Source organism: Tympanuchus pallidicinctus, unplaced genomic scaffold, assembly GCF_026119805.1.
Source record: "Tympanuchus pallidicinctus isolate F22 unplaced genomic scaffold, pur_lepc_1.0 scaffold31, whole genome shotgun sequence".
NCBI classification, from domain to species: Eukaryota; Metazoa; Chordata; class Aves; order Galliformes; family Phasianidae; genus Tympanuchus; species Tympanuchus pallidicinctus.
In genome coordinates this window covers 13,002,848-13,030,281 of record NW_026294749.1, presented here as the reverse complement: position 1 = coordinate 13,030,281, position 27,434 = coordinate 13,002,848, and the positions used below count along the sequence as shown (strand labels likewise).

The 27,434-nt window shown below is 38.8% G+C and overlaps 1 protein-coding gene across 2 annotated transcripts in view; it reads right to left on the bottom strand.

Moving 5' to 3' along the window:
- CTDP1 (CTD phosphatase subunit 1) overlaps positions 1-27,434 on the bottom strand; it is a 98,964-nt gene that overhangs the window by 48,266 nt on the left and 23,264 nt on the right. For both annotated transcript variants that reach the window (XM_052697884.1, XM_052697885.1), the window contains exons 9-11: positions 19,930-20,071; positions 17,177-17,410; positions 9,736-9,898 (exon numbers count right to left, since the gene is read on the bottom strand). In XM_052697884.1, coding sequence (XP_052553844.1) covers positions 9,736-9,898; positions 17,177-17,410; positions 19,930-20,071 — 539 coding nt within the window. The remainder of the gene's footprint in view (positions 1-9,735; positions 9,899-17,176; positions 17,411-19,929; positions 20,072-27,434) is intronic.

The following is a 27,434-nucleotide window of genomic DNA, read 5'->3' as shown; positions in this document are numbered from 1 at the left end:
GGGATTTTTTTGCTGCCATCAGTTGGGGGGCTCCAGTTCATCAGCTTTTCGTAATTATGTTGAAGTTGTACTCAGAGTAAAAATATTCCTGGTGGTGCTGACCCAGTGGCTCCCTACTTGCAGGTGCTACACCATCATAGACAGAGCTGAGTGGCTGTACTCACTGCTTGCTGAAGATGGCAGCAGACAAGAGTTTAGACTCTACCAAAGTGAAAGAAAGCTATTTTGCCTCAAAGATGTACTAGAAATGAGCAACTTAAATTATGCATATTTTCAATTTAAAAGTAGGTCATCTTATGACAATCTATTGAGAACTGCGGACTAAACACTAATGGTACAAACTGTTGCTTAATGCAGATAACAGTATCTAGAAATAACCCAGTCTTTATGTCACCAAAGTGGACCTGCATTTTTATAACCCCAGAATTCCAAACTAATTACAGCTCTAGATAATTACAGCAGCCCAGCACTGTGCATGTTCTAAAGATTCTTCAAAGCACTTAGCATATATGCTGCTATACTGCATCTTTTTTTTCTTTGTTGAAATACAAATATTAGAGTACCTTGATAAAACAAAAACAGGTAGGAAAAGTAGTTCAGGATTAGACTAAGACTTGTGCGGGCAAGTTTAAATATCATTCACAGAGAACAGTGGCTAGAATTCAAGTGTAAAAACATGCTAAGATGTGTGATGAGGCTGTAAGGCTGTATACACAGAAAGCTCAGAATTATGTTACGGACAGCTTGAAAATTGTTTTACATGGCTCAGTCAACTCGTTTTTAACTATGTCAAATTAGTGTTGACAGCCTAGATGTGTTTGATTTAGAACATGGAGGTAGATGCATATGTCAAAATGAGGTTATTGAGCTGCATTTAGAAACATTTTGCCCCATTTTCAGTGAACAACCAGAGCTGAAGGTGGCTTATGGTTTTCCTCATTAGGGCTAAACACAGAAAGTTGCAGATATCTCACTATCAGTGTTGCTCAGAAAAAAAATCAACATATAGAAATGCTTTCTTCTTTATACAACATTCAAATACATTCTAGAGGTGGAGAATTTATAGATCTAGTTTCTAGTTCAGCTGAATTAACATTAGAATAAAGCATTTACTGTACAACTGGCATATTTTAGAAGTCAGCAAGAGAAGTTATATATGCAAAAAACACCAAGAGGTTGGATTTAATCTTATTTGCAAGATAATTTTTAGTAGAAGTGCTAGAATGGTATCACATAAAAGAAAAACAAAACATTTCTCAGTACATCATGAGAAAATCCTCTAAAATACCAACATTACTTGCAAAAATAATAATGAGAACAGTTGTAGAAGAAAGGAATCTGAACAAACCGTTGATTACATCAGAAGAAGTATGAAGACGACAGCTGTAACACCTTTATTGGGAAATAATTACCTTGAGTACTGTGTTCAGTTTCGGGCCCCTTGCTACAAGAAGGACACTGAGACCCTGGAGAGTGTGCAAGAGAAAGGCAGCAAAACTGGTGAGGGGTCTGGAGCACAAACCTTATGAGGAGCGGCTGAGGGAGCTGGGATTGTTCAGTGTGGAGAAGAGGAGGCTCAGGGGAGACCTCACTGCACTGTGCAACTTCCTGAAGGGAGGCTGTGGTGAAGGGGGGTTTGGCCTCTTCTCCCAGGCAACAAACAGGATCCGAGAAAACGGCCGCAAGTTGCACCAGAGGATGTTTAGGTTGGACATGAGGAAGAACTTTTTCTCTCAGAGAGTGGTCAGGCACTGCAATGGCTGCCCAGGGAGGTAGGGGGTCACTGTACCCAGCAGTGCTCAAGAGAAGTCTGGATGAGAAGCTACGAGATCTGGTTTAGTGCTTGTGGTAGTAGTGGTGATAGGAGGATGGTTGAGCTAGGTGATCTTGTAGGTCCTTTCCAACCTTGTGATTCTATGATTTTATAAATCCAATTAATCACCGACTGATTGTCAATGGAATAAACGGGGAAATCCAGACACAACCCTTACTACTCTATGTTTTATCTGATTCCTGAAAGAAGGCTAACTGTGAAGTAGGCATAGATGCTTCTCTAGTTGATGTCCATTTAGTACAGCCCATAAGTAATCGCTGCTGTAGCATATATTTTAATTATCTAAGTTACCTGCTATCTGAATATAACAGAAGTGCATCAGCCTCAGTCATAATTTATCTACATTTTCTCCTAACAATGGCTCAATCAGTGAAGAATCTGAGTAATCCTATTCATTTCACGCAAGACTGTGCATAACAGTCAACTTCTTAAGTATCATCTAGCTTTTCCTCACATATAGGTCGTTACAATTTTTTAGCTATAAAACAAATGTCATAAATTGTCATTTGAATGTGACAACAGGTTCAAGTATTTGTTTTTTCCCCCCCCCACGGTAAATGAAAAAATCAAAATGAAAATAAGATGTGAAAGTACACAAGAAACAATGAAACTGAGCTTGAATAATGTTTTTCTAGGCAACCTGAGTAGAGAAGCAGATGAGGTAAGAAAAAAAGTAGTTATCTACTTGAGGCAATAATGAAACAGGTAATAACTTATCACCAAAATGGGAAGGAGGATTAAGTAAAATATAACATCAAAAGACAAAAAAAAATAAAAAATAAAATCCATCCCCTTACTTGAAGCTGCCACATTTAGGGCAAATTTGTGCCACTGTGTTCTCTTAATAGGCTATCACACAACTGGTTTAATGCAAGTAGTGGGAAAACAAAGGCTCTGCAGACAAATGCTTCACATGCTGATACTCAATTTAAATTTCACTAGCTTTTTCTACACTGCATTTTCAGTATTATTTTAATTACCCAACAGTCAGTCTCATCAGGATGATGTACCTCCTACCTGACCACGACCAATACTGATTTTTTAAGAATAAATATGACATCTTCTGCAATTGAAGAAAAAAAATCATGATCTTATTGGAACTACTTCCACTTTCAGTGAAAATAAGTTACTTAAAGCAAAATAAAATGTAGAAACAAATTCTGATACACAGCTTCCTTTAAATGTTCCACTTTCTCGTCCAGCACAGTAAACTCTTTCAGCTCCACACTTAGAATTCTTGCTGCTGAGCTGTTAAAAGTAGCACCGGGCAACTTTAATCAGTTTTTGCTGCTAATCAGGTAAAACTCAGCTGAATAAATTGCTTAAATGTTATTTACCTTTAACATTAGAAACAAGTGAATATCAAAACCTCATGCAGGGAAAAGTAAGAATACCCTCCATATTTTACAACAGCTTTAAGCTACATTCATTACAGTACAAATTAAGGTTTCTTGGTGCATCTGTCAGCCACCTCTCAGCAGCAAGTGCTCGTGAACATAAATAGTAGCAGGTCACAAATTCCTAGCATCACAGCCTTACTATTTCTCTACAGAGAACTAACTACGGAGTGAAGGAAATTATGTTACAGGTTAAGTCTTACTGGTCTAAGCCAACTGTAATTAAAGTGCTTCACACTGAAAATGAGAAGTTGATTGGATGGGAAAACTAGAGATTCTTCAGCTTCCATGCTACTTTGCATGAGAAGCTGTTCAGAGCACCACAGCTGGGATGGATGAGAGCAAAGGACACAAAGGAAAGGTGACAACGGCTGCAAACAACAAAGAAAGCAAAGGACTAGGAAATAACAAGGCCTATGAAGGTTATATACCAGAATTATCTTACTACCTTACCTCTGCTTATTGCTCAAAATACTTTGGTAATTGCTTCCCTACTGGCTGCTACTGCCTTGTAAATTTTTGATAAAGAATAGCATATTTATCTTTGATACTTTTTCATATGTATATTTTCACCTATAGCTTTTCTTTTTTATAGTTTTACTTTTTTCCTCCCTGAAGTGCAAGTAGTCCACATCTTTTGAAGCATACCTTAAATAAAGGGCCAATATGCTTTTAATTCTAAAAAATGCTATAGTATTTAGGAAGAGATTGCTATCCAAATTTATTATCTCTATGATTTATGATATTTTAAGAAGTACTATCATATGAAATTCTGTTTGAGAAACTAACTGTGGAAATTCAAGGAAGTGTTAATGTACAATGCAGTGCCCAAGCCAGCCACATGCAGCTTCTACTTTGCACCAGGGAACACATCCATTGTATCAAATTAGTATTTTTAAACTAATCAAGAGGCTATCACTTACACAGATAATAACTATCACTAAACAGAGCAAGAAAAACACTGCCTCTTAATGCACTGCATAACGTAGTCACTCAGAATACAAAACTGATATTCAGGAATACAACTGTACTTACAACAACACTCAATAAAGTAGAGCAGGTTCTACCAACTCCTACCCTTTCAAATGCACCTCAAATCAACAGAATGATACTGAGGCAAAAGTAGTTTGGTAAATCCCACTAAGAAAAATCAACTGCCTACTTAGATCCACTGATTCACAGAACATACCTTTGCAGTGTGGTCACTTTGCAGCTGCTAAATACATATCCTGACAGATGGTAGGAATCAGTACAGCTCTAAATGAGAGATGAGAAAGCTGGAGGTCTGACTGGTATCAAATTGATTTCCTCTCTTCCCTTCTCCCAAGTCCCAGGGAGGGTTTTAAACCAGCAAAATATTTTACATTACAAAAGCAGATGGTGACACTTGACAAGACACAGATGCTGCTTTCAAACACTGACAAAAGAGGGTAATAAATATAAAAGCATAATGAGCATACAACTAGTAGATTACATGTACACAGAAGTTCCAGAACATTAGTAATCCCAGGCCATGTTGGAGGAAAAGTCCCTGCAAGATGCAATTAGAAATGTTTCTACCATGAAGCTTTCCTTACTCAGCTTTCCACTGATGACATCCATTTTGGATATCTACCTAAGATGCTCCCCTTCTGACCTGCAAGTGCTGACAGTGACAGATTAAACATTCACAGCTGGCTGCTTTTTGCTGTCATCTCCAGTCTACCACAGATTTGTCGTCGGCAGGGAGGAGCATTGCAGCAACTTACAGAGAGTGACTGTAAGTGACAGTGTACTGCAAGGACAATGACTGTAAGTCAGAAACTTTCACCTACCCTAGAAGAGAGATTACAACTCCACAATCACACCAAATAGATACAAGGAACAGTTCTGTACCTCCATGACAGGACAGATACGTCTTTATTCTTTGGCAGAAAAGAGGTCTGCAAAATCACTTAAACTGAATCATAGGACACAAGAAGTAGTCTCACTTGCACCAGAGAAGGTTTAGATTTGAACACCAGCAATTTTCTTCACTGAGCGGGCAGCTGAGCACAGGAACAGTTGTCTGCAACATTTACTTTTCAATAGTCAATGAAAGGAATAGTGGATATCTCCATTGGAAATGGCAACGTTAGTTTTATGGAAAAAAAGCAACACACAGGAACAGGTATTACAGGCAAGAGATACTTCTAGCTATTTGCTATAGATTGCAGTTAATCATTTGTAAGCCTCTTCAAACACAGTCCTGAATTCTTGCCCTTCAGTGAAACTGCAGTGTATCAGCATACCAAGTACAGACCAATATCAGTACCATTTTTTACAAAGCACTGTTTGCAAATTACATATCACATAGCTACTTACTTAGAAATAAAACTTTCTCCCAACTTATTTATTATTTTTTAACTTAATTATGAGGCCTGCTGTGAAAGTAACGCCCTCTATTTTATTATGTTGCTCCATGACATCAGAGGTGGATGTTGGTGGGATGGCAGTAGAGGCTGAACCTCCTCGCCGATATTCCATTACATTTTGTTGCTGTGATGGCAACAGAGGGGCTGAACTCCTCCATGTGGGAGAAAAATTGCACTCGCTGATATTTTTCAACATTTGCAGAACATCTGTGGAGACCAAACAGTGGATGGGAGCACAGTGAGGCAGTAGTTGGTGCACTTCAGCAGTGCTGACAGCAGGTCACCTGCACTGGTGCAGATGTTTGAGTACAGCATGCAGGCTTTTGTTCATTGCTGGCAGCAATGCATAGTTAATGGTGATACCTATGCTGAAAACAGTGTTTTATATGTGAGGATTTACTCTATCAAATAGAGTTATTTCACTCTTTGTATCTGCTGTAGTTTCCACGGAAATAAATAGGAGACATTACTTTTTGAACAACTTACATACAAATAAACTAAATTATTCCCTAGCAAAGAGGGAACAACAGTGAGACAAAGCATTTGTGCATAGCTAGCACAAGATAAGAAAGAGGGAAAATTTTTTTCCAATGGTTGTATCAGCATTAACATGCTTTTTATTTCTCAGTACTCTCAGTATGCACCATGATTGGACATTATCCCTTTGCATAGCAATCCTGGCACATTTAACTCTCCTGTTCTTGCACTTCTCTAATACTCAAGCAGCCTCCCATGCAGTGGCAAAAGAAGCTACTGCTGGATACAGTCTTCCAGATCTTCGACACCAACAAAGGTGCAAAAGACTGAGTGATTCCAAAACTGGTGTCCAACAGCTGGAATGCTACTTATTCCCTTTGACTTATTTGATATCCAGAGTACAGCCTGCACAAAACACTAAAAGAACAAAAAAAACCACAAAGGCAAATGTTTGTAATAGATGTCTACCTGAAGAAATTCTTCCTTCTGGAATACTGTTTCAATAGGTTAAGAATAGAAAGTGATTTAATTTAGAAATAATTATAATTAAACCCCATTTATTGGCTTCCATCTTGAAATACCTGAACAAATACTTCTTGTGTGACTATGTGCAAATTCTGTATTGCTTGAACCTGTGTGGCTTTTTCAGAGATTTTTTCAAACTAAAAAGCAAGGTTTTTTTTTTTGTAAGAAATCAAACTCAAAGCAGTTATGTTACATGGCTTTTTACATCCACAGTGACAGCATAAACCCCTGCATTCCCTACCTCATTTTATTGAAAATAAATCCCAGTGACTATATTTAAAAGACATTTTTTGACCTTATCTAATTTTGCCAGGGAATTCAGGAGAAAAAAAACCTGAGGATGCAGTTACAAATACAGAGCAAGCTCTGGAGTTGTGGCCTCATGGCTCATTCCCAGTTTTTCCTATCCACAGCCTGCTGCTGGCATTAGTGCTCATGCTGCTGCAATGGCAAGTTATCTCAGGAAGCTGACAATGACAAAGATTAACCTTGAAAGTCATCTCCTCAGACCAGACCAGCTCCCAGAACTGGCTTACAGTACGGTCCTGCAATCAGCGGTGGCTCAGGGGCAGGAACACAGCAACTGAGATTTGGCTTACACTACAAGAAAGCCACACAGGAAGGATCTGTTTTAATCCTTCCTACACCACATATGATCCTCAACATACCATTTCTTAGCCCTAGCCTTGCTGTTTTAAAGCAAGCTATCAGTGCTGTGACAGAAACGTACTCCCCTACTCCCCCACTGACGGTCACCCCATGGTGGTTTGGCAAGCAGCTGATGGCACAGCCATTACATCACTGCAACAGCCAAAAATGGTCCGAAGCAGAAATATCACACTTCAGTGACCTTATTGCCAAAAAAAAAATCTTATTTTTTTTTAACAAATTTTGATAAAGATTGGAGTTGACAGAGCCATCTGTGGAAGACAGTTACAGCATTATCAGAGCGAACTGAACACTAACAGGAAATTCCTGTTAAGCTTATTTTCACTTCAGTTGATGATGTTCTTGAATCCCTTGGTTTGTTCCACTAAATTTTTGGATCTTATAGACTATGCACATACTTCTCTTTTGCATAAGGGGTACTCCTGTGACACCACATTTTATTACTTAAATTACATTTCTACCTCATGATTACATTATCTTCAGCAGGATGAAGGTAATGATCTCAAGGCCACATTAGTCTCCTCTGACCTCTCTAGTCAGCTTTCAGGAGATAACCTGCAGACACTACCATGTTCAATTTAACCTTGTCATGATCTGTGCCCTCCTTCCATGTCAGTGCTGATATTTGATTCCTGGTCAAAACACACAGGGGAGCCAACACAACACGGACACATCCTCCCCATCAAACAAAGCCAAGACGTACACTCCTGCCAAAGCTAAATGAAAAGTTTCTTCTCATTCAGCTGCTTGAGGATTAGAGAACTGTAATTGAAACTGTAAGTTTCAATAAAGACAGAGTGGGAACATAAACTGGTGGAAGAGAAATCTTTTGGCAGCATCTGTAATCTCAAATCACATTTCTGAACCAAAGCTAAGTCAGCTATGAAAACAATCTACTGAAAATGAGGCTTCTTTTTTCTGAATTTCATCCAGTCTAGTTTTCCAAATATGCAGTTCAAGTAAAAGCATAATTCAAAGAAATAAATCATCATAATTTAAGATGCAGAATACTTAGAAAAAACATTAATTTATTTGGCAATTCCTTTCTGTAGCAACAGAAGCATAATCAATCATTAAAACAGTGCCAGAATATTCTACCAAGATCCCTGGGAAGTATCTTTTAAAGCAAAATACTTATTGAACTAATTATGAGAAACACGTACATTTCCTTTTGGATCAGTTAATACACTGCATACAACAGCAGTTCACAAGCACCTTCCAAAAGCCACACCACACTATTCAAAGACGACCCAGAAACAACAAATTGCTGTAAGTATCACTGAAAACACAGAAGAAAACAATAGATAGGTTTAGAGACTGGGTACCATGACAAAGCAATATACAGTTTCTTGTGAAAGCCTTATGTCTAATGGGCAACATACTTCAGAACAAAAGCCATGAGAAATGAGAAGCTGTTAACTTCGAGAGTTACTACATAGAGTTAAAAGCTTGCATTGATATGAAACTCAGAGCAGATCAGAGAGGAAGAAAGTCACTGGACATGAGCTTGAACTTCAGCTTGAATCTAGGATCTAAGAACAGCACATCTCAAGGTTATGATAAGCAGTAAATAAACCTTTCTTTTTTCCTTGACAAAACGCGCAGTTTCCTTCTCATACTTCTATTTTCTGAAAGTAACACTCAAAACCTACTATGGCTGGAATCTCATACACAACTTCCTGCCAGAAGTTGGTAAGTTACACATGCTTGCATCCACACCTTGTGACTGAGCTGGGCTCAGAGAGGAACATTCAAGATTAGATTTACTATGAAACCACGCACAGTGTAATGAATTCATGAAAACGTAGCATGCTACCATACCGTTCCCCCTGCTCTGTATCATTTAGTATGAGAAGAAAGTGGCTCATCTGAAATAAGTGCAAAGATAACTGCAAAATAAGCAGCTAGTAGAGGTCTACAATGAATTGCAAACAATGAATTTTGGCTTGAAAGAAGTACAGTTATTTCTTTAACAGAAAGCTCCCATCATCTCCAGAATGACAAAAGCTTTTTAGCAGTGTTGAAATTACACATCTATGGATGAATGATGCCCCATCCTCTCCCTTGGTGCTCTGACATTCTCTACAGCCTGTACTCTTTTTAGCCACAGACCTGTATTCTTCCATCCAGCCCTAATTTGGTCCAAATTATTTGAAGATGTACTTTAAAGTGACACCTAACAAAGCTTAACACACAGCAAATACAAAGCTGCACTAAAATAAAGATCCGCTTTCATGCTTGAGAAGTCATTCCCAGAACTGGATTTTGCCTTGCAGAACGTAATTCCTATTTTAAACTGTATCTCAGTCTGCTACAGCTTTTATTTCAGGTTACTGTAGAGGCATACAAGGTCAGTTCACATACATGCATAATTTAATGGAAATTAAGAAGTATAACTAATAGTCATTGTTAGAAACACGACACAGTTAGTTCAGCTCACCTCTTTATCCATACTCTCTAAATCCTCTTTACATAGGGTGTACAGGGGCATTGTCTCAGACATGCTTGGCTGGCGTTTTCGCTTAGATGGACCAGGTTGCTCTTCATTTTCAGTCACTGGTAGGTCTTCTTCAAAGATCTGCTGCTGGTGTGGTTGAACAACTCTGAAAAATTTCAGGGGTCTCACATAAGACTTACTTGATTTATAACTTGTCTAGAACAAAATCCTATATACAGTTTATGACTGAATATGTATGACTTCATTTCAAAGGCTTTGACGTTCATCAACTCAACAGAAAGAAAGATCAAGTCTTTCAGAATACCACTGCTTTTATTTTCAGCCCTGTAGCTTAAGGTCTTATTTTGACACGATATTTACTTTGGTTTTCCCACTGTTTTTGTAAACACCAAACCTTTCCTGTAATTTCAAACTTTAATAGCTGGAGATGCGTTGCCCTCAAAAGTTCAAGGTTGGTACTCAAAATGTGTCCTTTGTTTGACATGTTTATCATTTACGAAACAATTCTTACATTCCTTTCTTATATTTCACCTGATCCTACTTTATGTTTGTATTCTTTAGTCTTAAATTACACTTTTCTAGTTCTCAACCTCTCAGACAAGAAATCTGCAGGTAGAAACCTCATTTCCGTGGCCTCAATCTTCAAATACTTCCCAGATGCTAAAACTATATAAGATGCAAAACAGACCATGTTCTGTTTGGGTTTGTGTATTTAGACAAATCAGTACTTTCAACTTGAATAATATTATCTCCTTAGTTACTGTATTTAACCATATATACAGGTAGAAAAGTGACAGAATGCAGAAAAGAGTAACTTCATGGGAATTGCTATATGATGGTAATAAAATGCTTGACAATAATTAGAACAGCAGCAGACATCCATCTTTCTGAGCTAACTTTTCTCCTCCGTTACTACCTAGCTAATTAAGACTTGCAGAAGCTACAACTGCTATGCAGAACTTTTATGGGCAGATATCGAGTTTATCACCACACTAACCTCCAGAAACACATCACAGCAGCTCAGCACACCCCAGGGTCACATTTAAAAGATCTCACAGTCAGAAAGAGCTTCTGTGTCACAAATTCTTTACGCAAGCTAAAAGATCATATGTGAGGAGAGCAATTAGCAAAGTTTAAAAGCAGCTGTATATCTGAAATCTCAAGCTGTTTGGAGCTGTAGCCACCAGGTGTGACACCAGTATCAAGCTGTGCATGACAGAGATGGCAATTCAGGAAGGATATAGCACAGTACCTGCTGGCAGGTTTCAGTGCAGCACAGCTGCTCATTATCAAGCTTGTGTTTCCATGCTGTAGAGCTGTTTCTTGAACAACAGCTCTATGCAAAAAACAAAAATTCCACCCCACAACCAAATATGCCTTAAAATTATGTAAACTCAGATACACGAGGTTCTAGAAAAACCATTTATCCTACCATGAATTTAACAGCTTCACAAGAACGCCATATAAACATGAAGATTTCTTTCTACATCAGTATTCCATGAAGCCTGAAGCTGTTGATAGAACTCCTTTAGAGGATTTGTATTTCCTAAATAATATGCCTCCTTCCTGCCAATGCCCACCGACAGGTACAGGATATATGAATTCATATTTTAAACTGGGGGGGAGGACAACACGATGACTTAAGTCAATTGCTTCTTTGCCATGAGCTGCATTGCGTGCTACAGAAGATGCACAACTCAACACTACTCAGCACCACAGCAAAAGTTGGTGTCCTTGCATTTTGTTTCTTGAACATACTAGAATTTCCTATGAGGAAAAAAACTGACTTAGATGTTATGTAAATAAGTGAACCAAACTTTTTCTCCTGTTAAATACAATTTAACAGCTTTATCTCTACCCCTGAACTAAAACTTTCCATTTAAGACTACATACATTTTTGGTATTAGGTTCCTCTGCCTGGGCAATCATTTTCATTCTTAAGAGGAAAAGAAGTAAAATAAAAATGGTATACCGCTGTATTTCCCAAGAGGGTCTTTAACAATATGCTTCCTGTATCTTTTTAGTAGTTACCCTAGCCAAGAGAAAGGTAGTGATGCTCTTCACATTGCTTGTAAAGCAGTGAACGGAAAAATGGAAGATACGAGCCTCTTACCCAACTGTATTAACATGGCAAGTTTGACTATGTCAAGCATTATATACTTGGATTATATGCTGCAGGCAGGCAGCCAAGTAGATTTTTTTTTAGATTAGAAAAAAACTGATCTATTTAAGAACACAGAATCATACCGATGACAGAACTCCTTCTGCAGTATCGGCATCATTGTATTCTTGTTTATGTACCTTGAATATTTTGGAGAACATCGCCCTCACCTCAGATGTTGGTAAAAGCAGGTACTATTTAGCATCTTCACTGAATGAAATCTGTATTGACAGTTTAATTCAGGAGATACTAGATTTCAAGATCTATGCAAAGCAGTAACATGCAGCAATAATACAAGTCCCAGATTAGTCTTGGAAGACTCCACCACTGGTTAAAACAATCAAGAATTGTACACACGTGGATTAGCTGTAAATAATGGTTATTAGCAGCTTCTAAATAATTGCCAGATTTTTCCATTATTTTCCAACAGCTGCTAGGTAAGAAACACTACATGAAGTACTTCAAAAAGCAATACAAAACAATGACCTCTTTGAGGTTTGTGACAAGCATTTAGATTTTGTCAAACACATTTATCAAGATTTGCTTTTCCATTTGTTATGTAGATTGTAATTAAAGAACATACAAATACAGGAATTCACATTTCTTACCAGATTAGATTTATGAGTACTTTTTCAGAAGTAAATATGCATGTATTTAAGCCTATATCGGTTAGTTGGTACTTGCTCATCTTACAGGTAGAGCTACATACATGTGTACGAGAAGTCTACGAGAAGGCTGAGTTCAACACTTGTGGAAATGATCAGCATCTCAATATTCCCATTGATAGAGCACTGAGGCCAAGAATTGTTGTGAAAAGGTTAAAAAATATTGACATCCCATTCACTCTATTTGGTACTTTGTGTTTTTGTTGTCAAGATTGATATCATTAGTTAAGAAAAACTGTAATACTGAGCATGTAAGTTAGACATGAAATGTTGTAACTTGAAATTTTTTCACTTTAATCTAGTCCAAGAAGCCACCTGCATTTCTTCTCATGGATAACACTAAATTACACACCTCACCAGTTGTCACCATTTCAGTACTTTCCATACTTCTGACAGAATACTCTTCGTATTATGAAAGTGCAAATTGAGACACGTGTTGATAAAGCTCTTACACTAGTTATTAGAAAAACAAAAAAAAAGCACCCTTGCTGCTCTCCAACAGGAAAAAGAGATCAATTGCCACCTATCAGGAACAATCAAGAAGCGTCCCACTAATTCCCAGTACAGCCACAAATTCTTTGCTGTCCTTCTACTTTGACTGCAACAGCTATGACAAAAAGCAGGTATTTACATCTCACAGAACCGAGCAGTGCACAAATCTACATCTAGCACACAAAATGCCAAATAAGTTACAAGAATCACGTGTAGTTCACTGGTGTTGATTTCACTATAAAGTCTGTAGATATTTCAACCAGTCATATCCCATTTTAAATTAATTTCTTTGTGGAATTCAAGTTGAATAAGAATGTTGAATCCAGAATTAAAAAACAAGAACTGGCACAGTTAGGAAATTCTATTCAGATAATTCAGAGCACTTCTTAGTTAGCAGTCTTGCAACTAATTATTTCCAAAACTATTCTCAGAGTAAAAGACAAAAATATTACTGTTATGTGTGACTACTATTTATTTCTACAATAGTTTCACTGCATGCCAGAAGGACTGTTGTTGCCTGTTGTCTAAATTGAGAATCCATTGAAAGTTTTAGAAGTTAACAGAGAACATTACTGCAGGCTTTAACTGCACACCTATGACAGAAGCAGCTGAAAGTATTTATTCAGAAACTCGTATCTGCAGCATTAGAACAAAACAGCACAAAGTCTGTGAGGATACAAGATGCATTACCCTCTATGTAAAGGTAACTGCTCTAACGTCACCTCTGTGAAATATTACACCAAGCTTTTACCTTTTTTTAAAGCTCCATAAGCCATTTAAGCTATCATTAATACTTCAGAAAGAAAGGACATGATGGCAGTATTTATGCTTTAGCTATTGCTCAGAAGAGAGCAAAACTGTTCATACTCAGCTTTTGGTTACTTGTTTACAGCCTTGGCGTTCTGCCTGTATCACGTGTTCTATCTATTAAAATTACTTTAAATAGTATTTGGTATCTGATCTCCACAACTTTTATCAGGCTATTCCTTATAACTATAGATAGGTGAGCTGTCTGACAAATACGGACATATCCCAATTCAGGCATCACTGCTGGCAACTGAGAAATTTTACCACTGGAACCAAATTACCAGGAAATTACAATGAAAATACTGATTATTCGCCAGCAAAAGAAGGCCATGAAGATGATCAGAGGGCTAAAGCACCTCCAATATGGGCACAGGCTGAAAGAGTTGGGGCTCTTCAGCCTGGACAAGAGAAGTCTCCAGGAGGAACCTTCTAGCAGCTTGCCAGTACCTGAAGTGGTCCTACAGGACCCTTCCCTATCTTCCCTGTCTGGGAAAGAACTTTTTATGAGGACACGTAGTGACGGGACAAGGGGAAATGGCTTTAACCTGGAAGAGGGTAGATTTAGACTAGATATGAGGAGGAAATTCTTTACTGTGAGGGTGAGGAGACACTGGAACAGGTTGCCCAGCGAGGTTGTGGATGATGCCCCCTCGTTTTCAAGGCCAGACTGGAAGGGGCTTTGAGCAACCTAATCTAGACAGAGGCGTCCCTCCTATAGCAGGGGGCTGGAACTAGATGACCCTAAAGGTTTCTCCCAACCCAAGTCATTCTATGATTCCACAGTTCACTTTCTTAAACTAAACCATCTCAGCCCTGTGCACTGACACTAAAAACTGCTGAAATAAAAAAAGGGAGTGGAAGGAGATGCTATCTCACTGCATCCTCAAAGTATTCAGGGTTCTGAGAGACTGAACTAAGATAACAGATGATTTTTAAGGTTCTTTCAAACTCAAGATATCTCAGAATTCTGTTCTTCTCTTCTCCCATAAAAGGATTAAATGAAAAACCTCTGTATTAAAGAGAAAAGGAATATGCGTGGACATAACTTTTAAGTTGTTGACAAACATAGAATGAGCACCAAGACCTTTACTTTATAAAGTGATTATTAATATCGGTGTAAGCCATCTTAGAAGCATCATGACAACTATAAACACATACAGCCTTATTGACAGTATTTCTACACAACCTCCTTTCCACAAGAACTGGCAAACAAAAGCCAGAAGCTTTCCTGGATACATACTCAGCATGTCTACATACGTGATGTCCTTTGCAGATGACACAAAACTGGCAAGAAGTGCTGATCTACCCAGGGAAAGGAAGGCCCTACAGAGGGATCTGGACAGGTTGGACTGCTGGGCTGAGCCCAATGGGGTGAAGTTCAACAAGACCAAGTGCCTTTTGTCCTGTGCTGCAGACACAACAACCCCATGCAATGCTACAAGCTTGGGGCAGAGCGGCTGTCAGATTGTAGAGGAAATGGACCTGAGAGCATTGGTCAGTGCTTTGCTGAACATGATCCAGCAGTGTGCCCAGGTGGTCAAGAACCCCAGCGTCATCCTGGCTTGTACCAAAACAGTGTAGCCAGCAGGAGCATGAAAACAATCATCCCTCTGTACTCTGCTCATTGCTGCACATTGTGTACTGTGCTCAGTTTTGGGCCCCTCGCTACAAGAAAGGCTCTGAGACCCTGAAGCATGTCCAGGGGAAGGCAGCAAAGCTGGTGAGAGGTCTGGAGCACAAATCTGATGAAGAGTGGCTGAGGGAGCTGGGATTGTTCAGTCTGGATAAGAGGAGGCTCAGGGGAGACATTATTGCTCTCTACAACTTCCTGAAGGGAGGCTGAGGTGAGGAGGGAGTTGGGCTCTCTTCCTACATAACTAGTAACAGAACTAGAGGGAATGGCCTTAAGTTGCACAAAGGGAGATTTGGGTTGGACGTTAGGAATAACTCCTCCAAAAGAGTGGTCAGGTGCAGGAACAGACTGCCAAGGGAGGTGGTGGAGTCACCAACCCTGGTGACATTCAAGAGATGCTTATATGTTGTATTGAGGAACATGGTTTAGTGGGAAGTACTGGTGATAGTTGGGTGGCCAGACTGGATCATCTATAGGAGGTCTTTTCTAATCTTAGTGATTCTATGATTCTTTACTTTTCTTCCTGTTCATTTAACATACTGTAGTGAAATAAAATATAGACTTCAAAGACAGTTGGAAAAGAGCTGAAAACATGATGTATCTGCACAAACTACAGACTGAAAAAGCCCCTTGTGTTCCCAGAAACAATATAAAAATGTCTATAAAAACATGAAAAAAAAAACCAAAAAAGACCAACCAAATAGGCCCAAATAATTTAGCTACAGGTATTGAAAGAAAAACAATAAGCTATTCCACTGCACAAAATCTTTAGAAACGATACACCTCAAATGGCATGGGGTGGAGAACTTTGCATTCATGATTGTATTTTTGTAGTTGATTAACTGAATTGCTTTCTAGCAACTGTTTTACTCTGATCACACCGTGAAAAGGAATTTTCATCACATTTTGCAAAGGTTTGGCCTACAGCCAGATACTTCTTTACCACTGGTGTCAAGAAGAAATACTGAACTGTTAGCATTCCAGAAAATAAGGCATCTTACACAGGTACTCAGGAATACATTTTGAATATTTTATGCATCCATAAGAAAGAAATGTTTTTGTTGCTTAGGTTTTTGTTGCTTAACCAAACCTACACGTTTTGACGAAGTCTAGAAGCTAGCCTTACACTTCAGGCCTCCTCCTGCTTCCAGTGTCTTGATTTAGTGCTGCTATGATTACTAACTAGTACTTAGTCTACGGCTATACTAAATAATACTCCATTAACTACAATCTTCTACCACTTACATTCTTCAGAACAGACATCTATGACATCTACAAGAATTATTAGACAAGGAAGAAATTTTTTTTTTTTTTTAACCAACAAAAGCCAAATCCCATGAGATATATTTCACAGAGAAAAAAAACGCCCTCCCCCCAGTCCTCCCCCAAACACACAGCACACAAGCTGCACACTGCATTTATTTCTTACAGTTTCTACGTACCTGTATGAAGCACAAAAAGCACCTACAATTCTAGGATCCTGATTTTGCTTCAGTTGACTACTCTTTCTTTCATTTCCTTCAGCTGATTGCTTAAACAGTCCACTCTTTTTAGAAAGCAAAAAACTGAAGCAAAGATAACCATGTGATCAAAAGCAAAGATAATCAAATTTCCTATAACATCTGAAAATACAGTTGAAGTGACTCATAGCTATGCTTTATGTACCTGAAGGATGAGTGTTCACCGTGGACAGGTAAGGTGATGGGAGGAGCTGGAGACTGGATGTACATAGACTGGCCAGATGTTTGAGAGCCTCCTTTCCTGATTAGCTTTCCAGTGTTAGGATCATAAAGTCGAACTTCAGGACCAGGTTGAGACTTGGGATGGATGGGCGTTGGGTGAAACAGAGCTGTCTGAAATGTGCTGTGTGTATCAGGAAACGTGGCAGGGCTATTTTCTCTGTTGGATGAAATATTAAAAAAAAAAATTGCTTTAAATTTAAATGGACTACCTAAGGAAAATGTAAGAAGTGTGCATTCCTTCTTTCCTGTGGGAGGGGAAAAAACCAATGCCTTGGAAAACATCTGAGGAAACATTCCCTTCCCCACCTCCCCCCCAATTTAAGTCTCACTGAATAAACAAAAAAGCAAGACAATTTCATACTTATGTTATTAAAAATATAAACTGAAATGTTGTCTTAAAGTTACTGAAATCGCTTCCATGTGGAACCAACTACACTATCAGAATAACAATCTGCACATATGTAACAAAGAAAAAAGCATACTGTGTCATATCTTAGCATTGGCATTTGAACACGACTCTGAGACAAAATACACACGCAGCATTAATTTGCAAATTCCCCAAATTCATTTGTTAAAATATTAAACCATATCTGATTGCTCTGCTGCATTTTATAACATTTTAGAAGGATTAACAGAAATACGCAGATAAGTCTGCAGGAATAACTTACAGCAAACTATCCAAGTAAGATTAAGTACCATAAGAAAAGGAAGCAAATTGACTCATTAGGAATAACCAACATCAGATAAAATAGCATGCAGAGCACTAGGAAACTAATGCTACAAAAAAAACCCCAAACAAAACAATTACACCGTTTCTAAAGAAGTTGCAGAAGTGTGGCTAATAAAGTATTTTCATTTAGCAATTTCATTTAGATAAATGTGCAACTTGCTGAAGTTTTAGGGGAAAACATACAAAGTTAAGATATATTTCACTTGAAACAAAGTGGGAAAATTATCATCATGTGTCCATGAAATGGAAAAATAAAATCAGAAAAGTCATAGAGTGGCTTAGTTAGGATATATTAACGATCATCCAGTTCCAACCCCCCTGGCAGGGGGGTTGGCAGGGTTGCCAACCATTAGATCAGGCTTCCCAGAATCCCATCCAACCCTGCCTTGAATGCCTCCTGCAATGGGGCATCCACAACCTTCTCTGGGCAACCTGTTCCTGTAACTCATTACCTTCTGAGTAAAAATAAAGAAATAATAAATAAAAGAAAGTTACCTAACATCTAACCTAAATCTGTCCTCTTTCAGCTTACAACCATTCCTCCTTGTCCTTTCTGTATCAAACTGCATAAAAAGTCAGCCCCCCTCCTGTTTGTAAGCTCCGTTCAAGAACTGAAGGCCACAATGAGATCTCCCCAGAGTCTTCTTTTCTCCAACCTAAACAAGCCCAGCTCCCTCAATCTTTCTTCATACAAAAAGCACACCAGCTCTTTGATACCTTTGTGGCCCTCCTTCTCACCCACTCTAGCAGCTCTTTTTCCTCTACTCAGCTTCCCAGGCTTGGCCACACGACTCCAGACAGTGCTTACAAGGACAAGGCAAACGGGGATTGTCATCTCTCCCTGCTGGCCGCTCCTTTTTTGATGCAGCCCAGGATGCTGTTGGCTAAAATGAGTAGAGAGTCCTACATTCTCCTACCTAGACATAAAAAAAACTACGCAAGCAAGTTGCTATCCAGATTACTGGCAGTTACTACTAGTTTTCTAGTAGAAATAATCTCTGAATTTGATTAAATAAGTTAATAGCACTTTTTAAAAACAAATGTTCTAGTCAAGCACACATTTGCAGTTAATCTCCCATCTGATAAGTGACCTTACGCTCAGCGTTTCTGCTTTTGCTGTCTTTGGTATATACAAGGAGATTACACAAGCACACTTTACCCTCATAAAGGAAATCTCTCACTTGCTCAAGTCATTCAATCACACTTAAAGGGAAGGTCCTTCGATAGGCTTGCAAGCTGCTGTTAGTGCAAGTTTATCTAAACAGACCAAACGGAGAAGCTGAAGCCAGCTCTACAGTACATGCTGCGACTTATTTTAGCCCTGTCACTTTCCTCACTAGGTCTGCCCTTTGCCTTCCTCTGCATTAGCATAGCTTTTCACTGTTTCTTCTATTTGGTGGCATTTAAGTGCACGCATAATTTTTAACCCCTTCTCCTTCAACATACCGCATTATCTCCAAACTTCTTGTTCTCTAACTACTACCTTTTTCCAGTTTTAGCTGTCTTCACATATTCCCCCTTTACGTTTTTCTCCCCCCATCCTCACCTTGTCTCTCTCCTTTTCTTCTTTACTAAGCGTCAGGAAAAAAATGCAATACTTCACCTATTTCTCATGTTATGGGAGTGTACAATAGATGTTATTTCTTGATTTGTCAGCATGAATGCTCCCAAACCTTGGTGGCATTCCCTATGTTACATGAGCAAGCTAACAAGGTCAACTGCTCCAGCTGAAGTAGCCAACAAAAACTACCGAAGAAACTAAGAGCACAACTGATTTCTCCTGCTAGTCACTGGACTGCCTCTCATTAGTAATTTTCAGTTTAAGCATCATAGAAATAGACAAAAACAGTTTTCATAAACTTGTAATCATTATACAGTATACTGGGCTTGTCAGAAACTGGTCTGCATAACGTTTTCATACTCTGCTCCCTCAAATTTGCATTTACCTGTGTGTTTTGATGTAGTCATCCTTCAAGGGAAACAGCTGTTCCTCAACCTTGTCCCAGCGCTCCAAGCAGCTCCACAACCAGTCAGGGTTTACAACATGGAGGTCTTTGCAGTCCTGAGCTTGTCGTACTTTTTCTGTGCCTATTATGAAGTTAAATGTAACATTACCATATTCCTGGGTATTTACACAAGACAGTTTTAAGTACAAACTGGTTTATGAAAAACATTTCTTGCCACCAATAATAAGTAAATAAAAAACAAAATCTCTAAGAAAACAGTTCTAACTAGTACAAGTGAGCCTCTGCACCACATATGACACAGTCCAACTCAATCTGCATGGGAAACTGGCACAATGGAAGTACTCCAAAATTAATTTGTACAGAAAGTTTCTACACTTCTACATTAACTAAATAACAACCTAAAGTTTTGCATTACATTTCCTTCACTTGTCTTTGTCAGATCCAAGCAGCAACGGCTCTTCAACACTGTTAAAGACTAGGAATAACTTACCACACTTTCTTAGGAAAAGTCCCCCTACACCTACCTTTGTATGGTACAACACACTGCCATTTAACAGCCATCCACCTACCCCATCTATTTTACAGAAGCACGGTCAAAGCAGACAAGTAGATTATTTAGTGCCAGAGAGGAACAATAAACACGAAGTTTGTTGGCTAGCAGAAAGTCCATACACAACTATTTGCAGTGCAGCACGTAAGCAACAACCGATCACAAATTCCATCCTCCAGACGAGCCACCATAAAAGAAACTCTATAATGTTGCAACACATCTTTGCCAAGAAGCTTCAGAACCAGTGAGTAAAAACAAGACAATAAAATAAAAGGTGAAATTGACCCTGAAGTCTGGCTGTCCAAACATATCAAGAATGCATTTCTTCCTTACATTTGACTAGGTGGAAGACAGACAAATAAATAAATGAATGAACAGCAGTATTTGTTTCATATTTATGAGATGTCTACAGTAGGCCTTAATATCTGGAGATAAATTTATAAAACTTGCTCAGAAGTTGTTAAATATAAGCTATATAGAAAAAAACAACCATGATTCTGACCTGCTGTGTGCCTCAATTGTAGCACCTTTACACTACAGAGGGTATTACAGTTGAGAATCTTAGGATTTCAGAGACCTATGTAAGACGAACAAAGATGCAAGACAAGAGCTATTACAGAAATTGTACTGAAATCAGGTTCATAAACATAAAAATTTCAAGAAAAACAACAAAACCAAGACACTTATTCCAAGTTTAGGTGTTTGTGCCTGGTCTCAATACTGAATCAAATATTAGACATGACTAGCCACGCTGTTCTTCATATAACAACTCTGGAGCTGACAGAACATGGTGTACATAGGTCACTCCAAAAGTAATGCTTCTTATTAATTTCCACAGAAACTACAACAGATAAAGTGGGATAACACTACCTGAGTGAGCAAATTCTCAGCTACAAAACACTATTATTCAACACAGTGACCACCAATAGCTATGCATTTTCATCAGCCACGAACAACAACCTGCATGCCACGCTCATAGAACGAACCATTACTTGTCTTTCGTGTCACTGTCACCATTGTTGAAACACAACAACACACCACCCACTGCCTCACTGTGCTCACATCCACTTGTTTGGTCTCCCAAACATTCGGCAAACATCCATGACTTTTTTCTGTGTGGAGGAATTAAATTGCACACCTCTGCTTTATATGCACTTCCATCTCAGATGCCACTTTGTCAGACTGCTCCTCAGCTGCCATCTGTCGCATGGCCACAAAGCACAACGGTGAAAAGATCCAACCTCTACTGCCCTACCACCAACATCCACTTCTGACGTTGTAAGGACAGGCTGTAGCAGACATAGCTGCTTTAAATCAGTTTCTGATCACCCAAGAAAGGTAGAGGTCACAATCTGGTAATAAAGAAGGAATTCTTACCCCTTTCCAAGAATCAGGGCTTGCCTAACACACCAAAGAAGGCAATCTCTGAATAGAGATGGTTCTCTTGTGCGTGCCAGCCCTTTAATGAGGTTAGGGAGGCATAGGCCCAAGGTCCATCCCTTCCAGTCACAGAGGTGAGTTGCTTCCACCTGTGCTGCCAGAGCCAGCTATACCCCTTCATGAGGTACTCAATCACTGGTTCAGGCTATGACCTAACAGTTTCCATTGGACACAATAAATAGGAGGCATTATCTTCAGAGCAAACCTTGCAGAATAGCAACAAGTGCAATTTCTGTAATAAGCATACAGAATAGTTAAGCAGAGATGTGGTGAGCATGGATCATGCTTGGAACATCTGAATAAAAGCTTTTCTGCTTCTGCTGCACATCTACTTCTCCAACTCAAGATACTGCTGCTGCTTTTGAACTGCATGAGAAAGAACCAAAATATAACCACGAAACACTTAACAGATAAAATGAGGTGAAGGTGTATATGAGAAGACATCTTCCTCAAGATATCCCTAAAGCTGAACTTTCTGTATTGCCAGCCATTTCATCTTTTTGCCCTTTGCATACACGTATACATTTCACATTTGTGCATATCAGATCATTTCATATTGGACATAGCTGCTGAGGTTCTGCATCCATTTCTCTTCTAGTCAGTAGGATTGTAATGAAACAAACCATTTTCCAGTGCTGGGTTAAAGTGCACTTGGTGACATGAATAGCACTGTGTAACCACACCAACTCAGAAGTCTTACCTTTCTCAGCACTGTAACTTGCAGTTCTTCTGCTTCCTCCCTATTTTTGAAGGGCAGCTGCCTATTGCAGCATACTGGAAATAGCATCAAGTAATACGACTGTCATCTCACAGGCTGTCTTCTATTTCTAGATGACATCTTGAGAAATCAAGATTTCATAGATATAAGGCTCTTTGAGCAAGATTTGATGGAACACCAAATTTAACCGATAGAAGAAATAGCACTGCAATATTTAATATCCTTGCTCTGTCTTCCCCTCTCTCACCAGTGTAACTTTCTGTTTTGGAAGCTTATCAAGGAGAAACAATTAGTCCAGAAAAATTATTTTAATAGTATATAAATAATAGTAATTCTGATGCATCTATAATATCTGAATCATCCAGCTGGCTAAAAATCATCAGAGAATTTTTGTTTCCTGGACAATCTTTTGCATTATTTTCCTTTATTCATCTTTCTTTACTTCAAATTCCAATCTAAAACTGTTCCAAAAAATTGTCAAGAAGGACTTTCCACACAAAGCAGCTAGGGTTTAAATTTATCACATCTACCCCCTACGGATACAGCTGGAAGCACTTAATATTAGTAAAAGATTTTCAATCCTGGAGAAGGAACTAACCAATGCTACTACTGAACTTGCAAACAAAAGGTTAAAAATCAAACACAAAAAAGCCACAATGAAGCAACAATGAAAGAACACGAAATCCCCGCCAAAAAACCCCATCAACCAGCTCCTACTAAATTTATTATTAATTGATCAACACCCACAATGCTGCAATGAACTTCTACAGACATTCTTCAAAAGACAGTTTTATTATAGCACTTTACTTGGGCTTATCCAAAGTATGAAGGCACTTAAGCACAGAAGACAAATGAGACTTTGGCTGCATGTTTATGAAGCCTAAGAAATGTTATACGGCGTACTTGGCCATGTCCTCATTACCAAACAGCACAGCCCAGCAGAGCAGAACAGAAGCTGGAGGAAAGATGTGCACCTCATCAGCTTTCATGGACCTCTGCTTTGGCTTAGCTCTGCTTTGTCCCAGAGACCAAATACCTTTGACTGTTCATTCATTTGCACTTTCCAATTCAATTTCATCCTAAAGTAATCGAGCATGCAAGCTTGAGACTGCTCCAGGGTTAGCCAAAGTACACTTAAGAATTCACTCTCAGAAGACCCCTCAAATTGTAACATTAGGAAGTCAGTGTACCCTGAGGGCAGCTTATAACCAGGTGATCAGTTGGCAGCTTTCTCTGTTCTCTCAGCATCTCCAAGCTAGTCTCAGCCATAAGCATTAAGAAGATAGATGAGGACGAATAAAAGGAGATACGGTCATATGGCAAATGACATTTTAAACAACCTTAACATATACTAAGCCACCAAGAATAATGAACTGATTCCCAAATAGCTTTCAAAACATGGGAAGAGGCAGAAAATGAAATGTAATTTAAAAAAAGAAAAGTTAAGGGCCCAGACTGAAGTATACCCATTTCTATGTAACAGAGGGATTTTCAAATGACCTGAATAGCTTTTACCTTCTTCAACAACAAAAACTTAGCTTAAAAACCAACTACAGTATCTTCCGTTTGTTCAGGAAGCAACATACATAGGTCATTCTGAAAGTAATGCCTCCTATCTTCTTCCATGGAAACTACAACAGATACAAAGACTAGAATAACACTAGAGCAAATTCTCACACACAAAACACTATTTTTTCAGCAGTCACCACCACAGCTATTTGCTTTTGCCAGCAATGAAGAACAGCCTGCATGCTGTGTTCAGAAAACTCTGCACCAGAGCAGCTGACCCGCTGTTGCCACTGCTGACACTGCATTAACTACTGCCTCGCTGTGCTCACATCCAGTTTGATCCCCATAAACGTTCCACAAGTGTTGATGAATGCCACTGGGTGCTATTTTTCCCCCACACTGAGGAATTCGGGGACACACCTTTGCTTCATGCACACTTCCATGCCAGATGCAATTTTGTCAGTGCCCCTCTGCTGCCATCTGTCACGCAGCAACGACGTGCAATGGAATACTGTCAGGAAGGTTCAACCCCTACTGCCATCCCACCAACATCTGCCTCTGATGTTGTAGGCCAACATAATAAACAGGAGGCATTACTTTCGGAGCAGCCTTCATAACAAGATTTATGAAACATTACAGCAAATGTTTAGCCACGTGTGTCTATACCTAATTATGCAGTGCAGTTCACTGTTGCTCAGATCAAAGAACAGATGTTTCACAAAAATGAAATAAGATTTGTTTATCTATCATATAAATAGAGTGGGAAGAATTACACGGTAGCCTTTTCTCAGTCACTCAGATTTAGGAAAGCTGATTAGATGGCCAGTAATCCAGGCAGATAGTATTTTCCTCCCTATCTAAGAGAAAATTAAGACTCTGTTTTCTAGTTAAGAACAAGGATTTATTCATTTTTTAGAATCTGAAGTATCTGTACTGGAAAGAAACAAGCTGCCTGTTTGCAGAAAAACAGACAATTGCACACATACTCAAACAAATTTAAACTATTCACTGCAGCAGGCTGCAAGGACACTGTAAATACAACCCCAAATAGCAACTATTTGCTTTGCAGATGGAGCAATTAATTGTGCTATGTTCACAGGTGGGGAAACCTTCCCTCAACCCTCCCAGTCTTGGGGGTGCACCTTTTCACACTGATTTCCCCTTCCTAATTTGTTCGATAAGTCCTTCCTCTGTTCATCACTCTCAAGCTAGCACTGCTTACCCCCACAAGTGCCATCTTACACACTCAACTAAAGAGCAGTCATCACGTAGCTTAACTTTCTCGGTCTGAGTGCTGTCTGCCATTCTTAGTGGCATCATGCAGAAACACCACGCTGACAGCTATGCTTCAACATCACCAAGACACAAGCTTGCAAGTAACACTACAGAAGGAATGTGCTCCCCTCCACCATTTCACAAGCAATTAGATAGGAAGCAGAGTTTCAGATGTTTCTATTTGCATGGCTTACCTGCAGCAAATAAAGACTTGCCTGATTTGCCTTCTAACCACACAAGAATCAGTATGAAAATTATGTTGACAGCTGAATTATCACAACTCCAACTCAGAGGACACAATTTATATCCTTAAAATCTGATTAAATTTCAGAGATTCCCTCATGAAATTAGGATACAGAAAAAAAAACAAAACCCACAAACCCTCCAATCTAAACAAATGTGATGGGTCTTCAGTTGAAAAACAGGAATGAACTTCTCCCACACAACAGCAAAGCTACACAGTGAAAATCTTACATGAAAAAGAAATTGGAGAATATAGTTCTGTCACTCTAAATATCCCTATCTCACTGCCATTGTTACAGCAATAATTAGAGTGCTGATGAGAGATGACGATAGCCTTGCCTGTCAGGCAGAAAAGACCTCCAAGTTATACTTGCTTTGAATGGATGCAATTGCTTTTCCTTAGATAAGATGCAGGTCAGGTTCCAAATACTGACAATAGATGTTTTTCAGCCCAACAATTCACGAGTGGCATTACTCCTGCTATTTCTAGCTTTAATTCACTTGCAATATTTGAATGTGTTTTCCTGTTTTAAATACCAAGAGCAACAATAACAACACAAGAACATCCTATAAGAGAGGCCGGGTCTTGGCATAAGGTCAGAAAATATGAACTGCTCAGTGAAAAATAATAATAGCTATGATTCAAATACTCTAAAAATAATACACTGAAAGTCTAAAGATAAAATAGTTTATACTAAGATCTACATCAGTGGACGATCACTAAGAATGTGCAGGCAGCAAAGAATTTGCTTAAGCCCCCTCTCCCCAAAACAGAACACAAATCTCTCTCTCTATATGTAATTCTGCTCCCCATTCCCAACCTGTTGGATGCCTCAAAGACAAAAACCATTTTCAACTACTTCTCATTTTCTCTTGCTGTGCAACTTAACCTAATTTCAAGTAACAGCTTTTCCTCCAGAGATGTGGGGAACAGGGGATGGTGTTGGATTCATGCACATTTATCCTGACAGTCTGACACATCACATAATAGTTGCATGCAACGTACAGCCATGTTCAGGAACCACCTGGTGCAGGTCACACAGATGTCTCTTCTTGCTGCAGTTTTGCTAAACAAAGTTTTGATAAAGCCTTCCTAAATAAAAAACATTTTGTCACAAGAGCTCCATATGGAGATAACCAATATGAAGTAGGTTCACACTAATCTTGCAAAGACACTTTGTTGTTTAGAATAATGTATCAAAAACAGCTTATTAGCATACTGCATTATACTGATGATCATCAGTGCAGTTCTACTTTTAGATCCCATATTTTTGATAGCTAGATACTCAGATCCCGTGCAACTTCTAAGGTGAACAGTAAGGGATACTTTTGTGTCCTCCAGTGAAAGGACACAAAAATTTAGCAAGTCATGGCCTCTTAGTTCCTCCAGTGAAGCTCACCAATGGCACTTCCTTATCTATTAGAACAATGTAAAAATAGTTGGCTTCGTAAAATAATTAACAATGCAGAAATATTAACGCAAAGCTCTCATATCTGTTAATGACAAAAACATGCAGATTACAGGATATCATCAGATTCCAGCCTCTTCAGATAACTTTTATTCTATACTAAATGAAACATAACCATTTCAGGTTAAATCTGAGAAATAGAGAAGGAAGTCATCACTACAGCATTAGAGCAAGATCACTAATATAATCATCTAACATCACTAACAGAGAAAAGTTCATAAAGCTTTTACTCAACATACATTACAGTCAAAAACCTGGTATCATCAGCTTTTAACCAAGA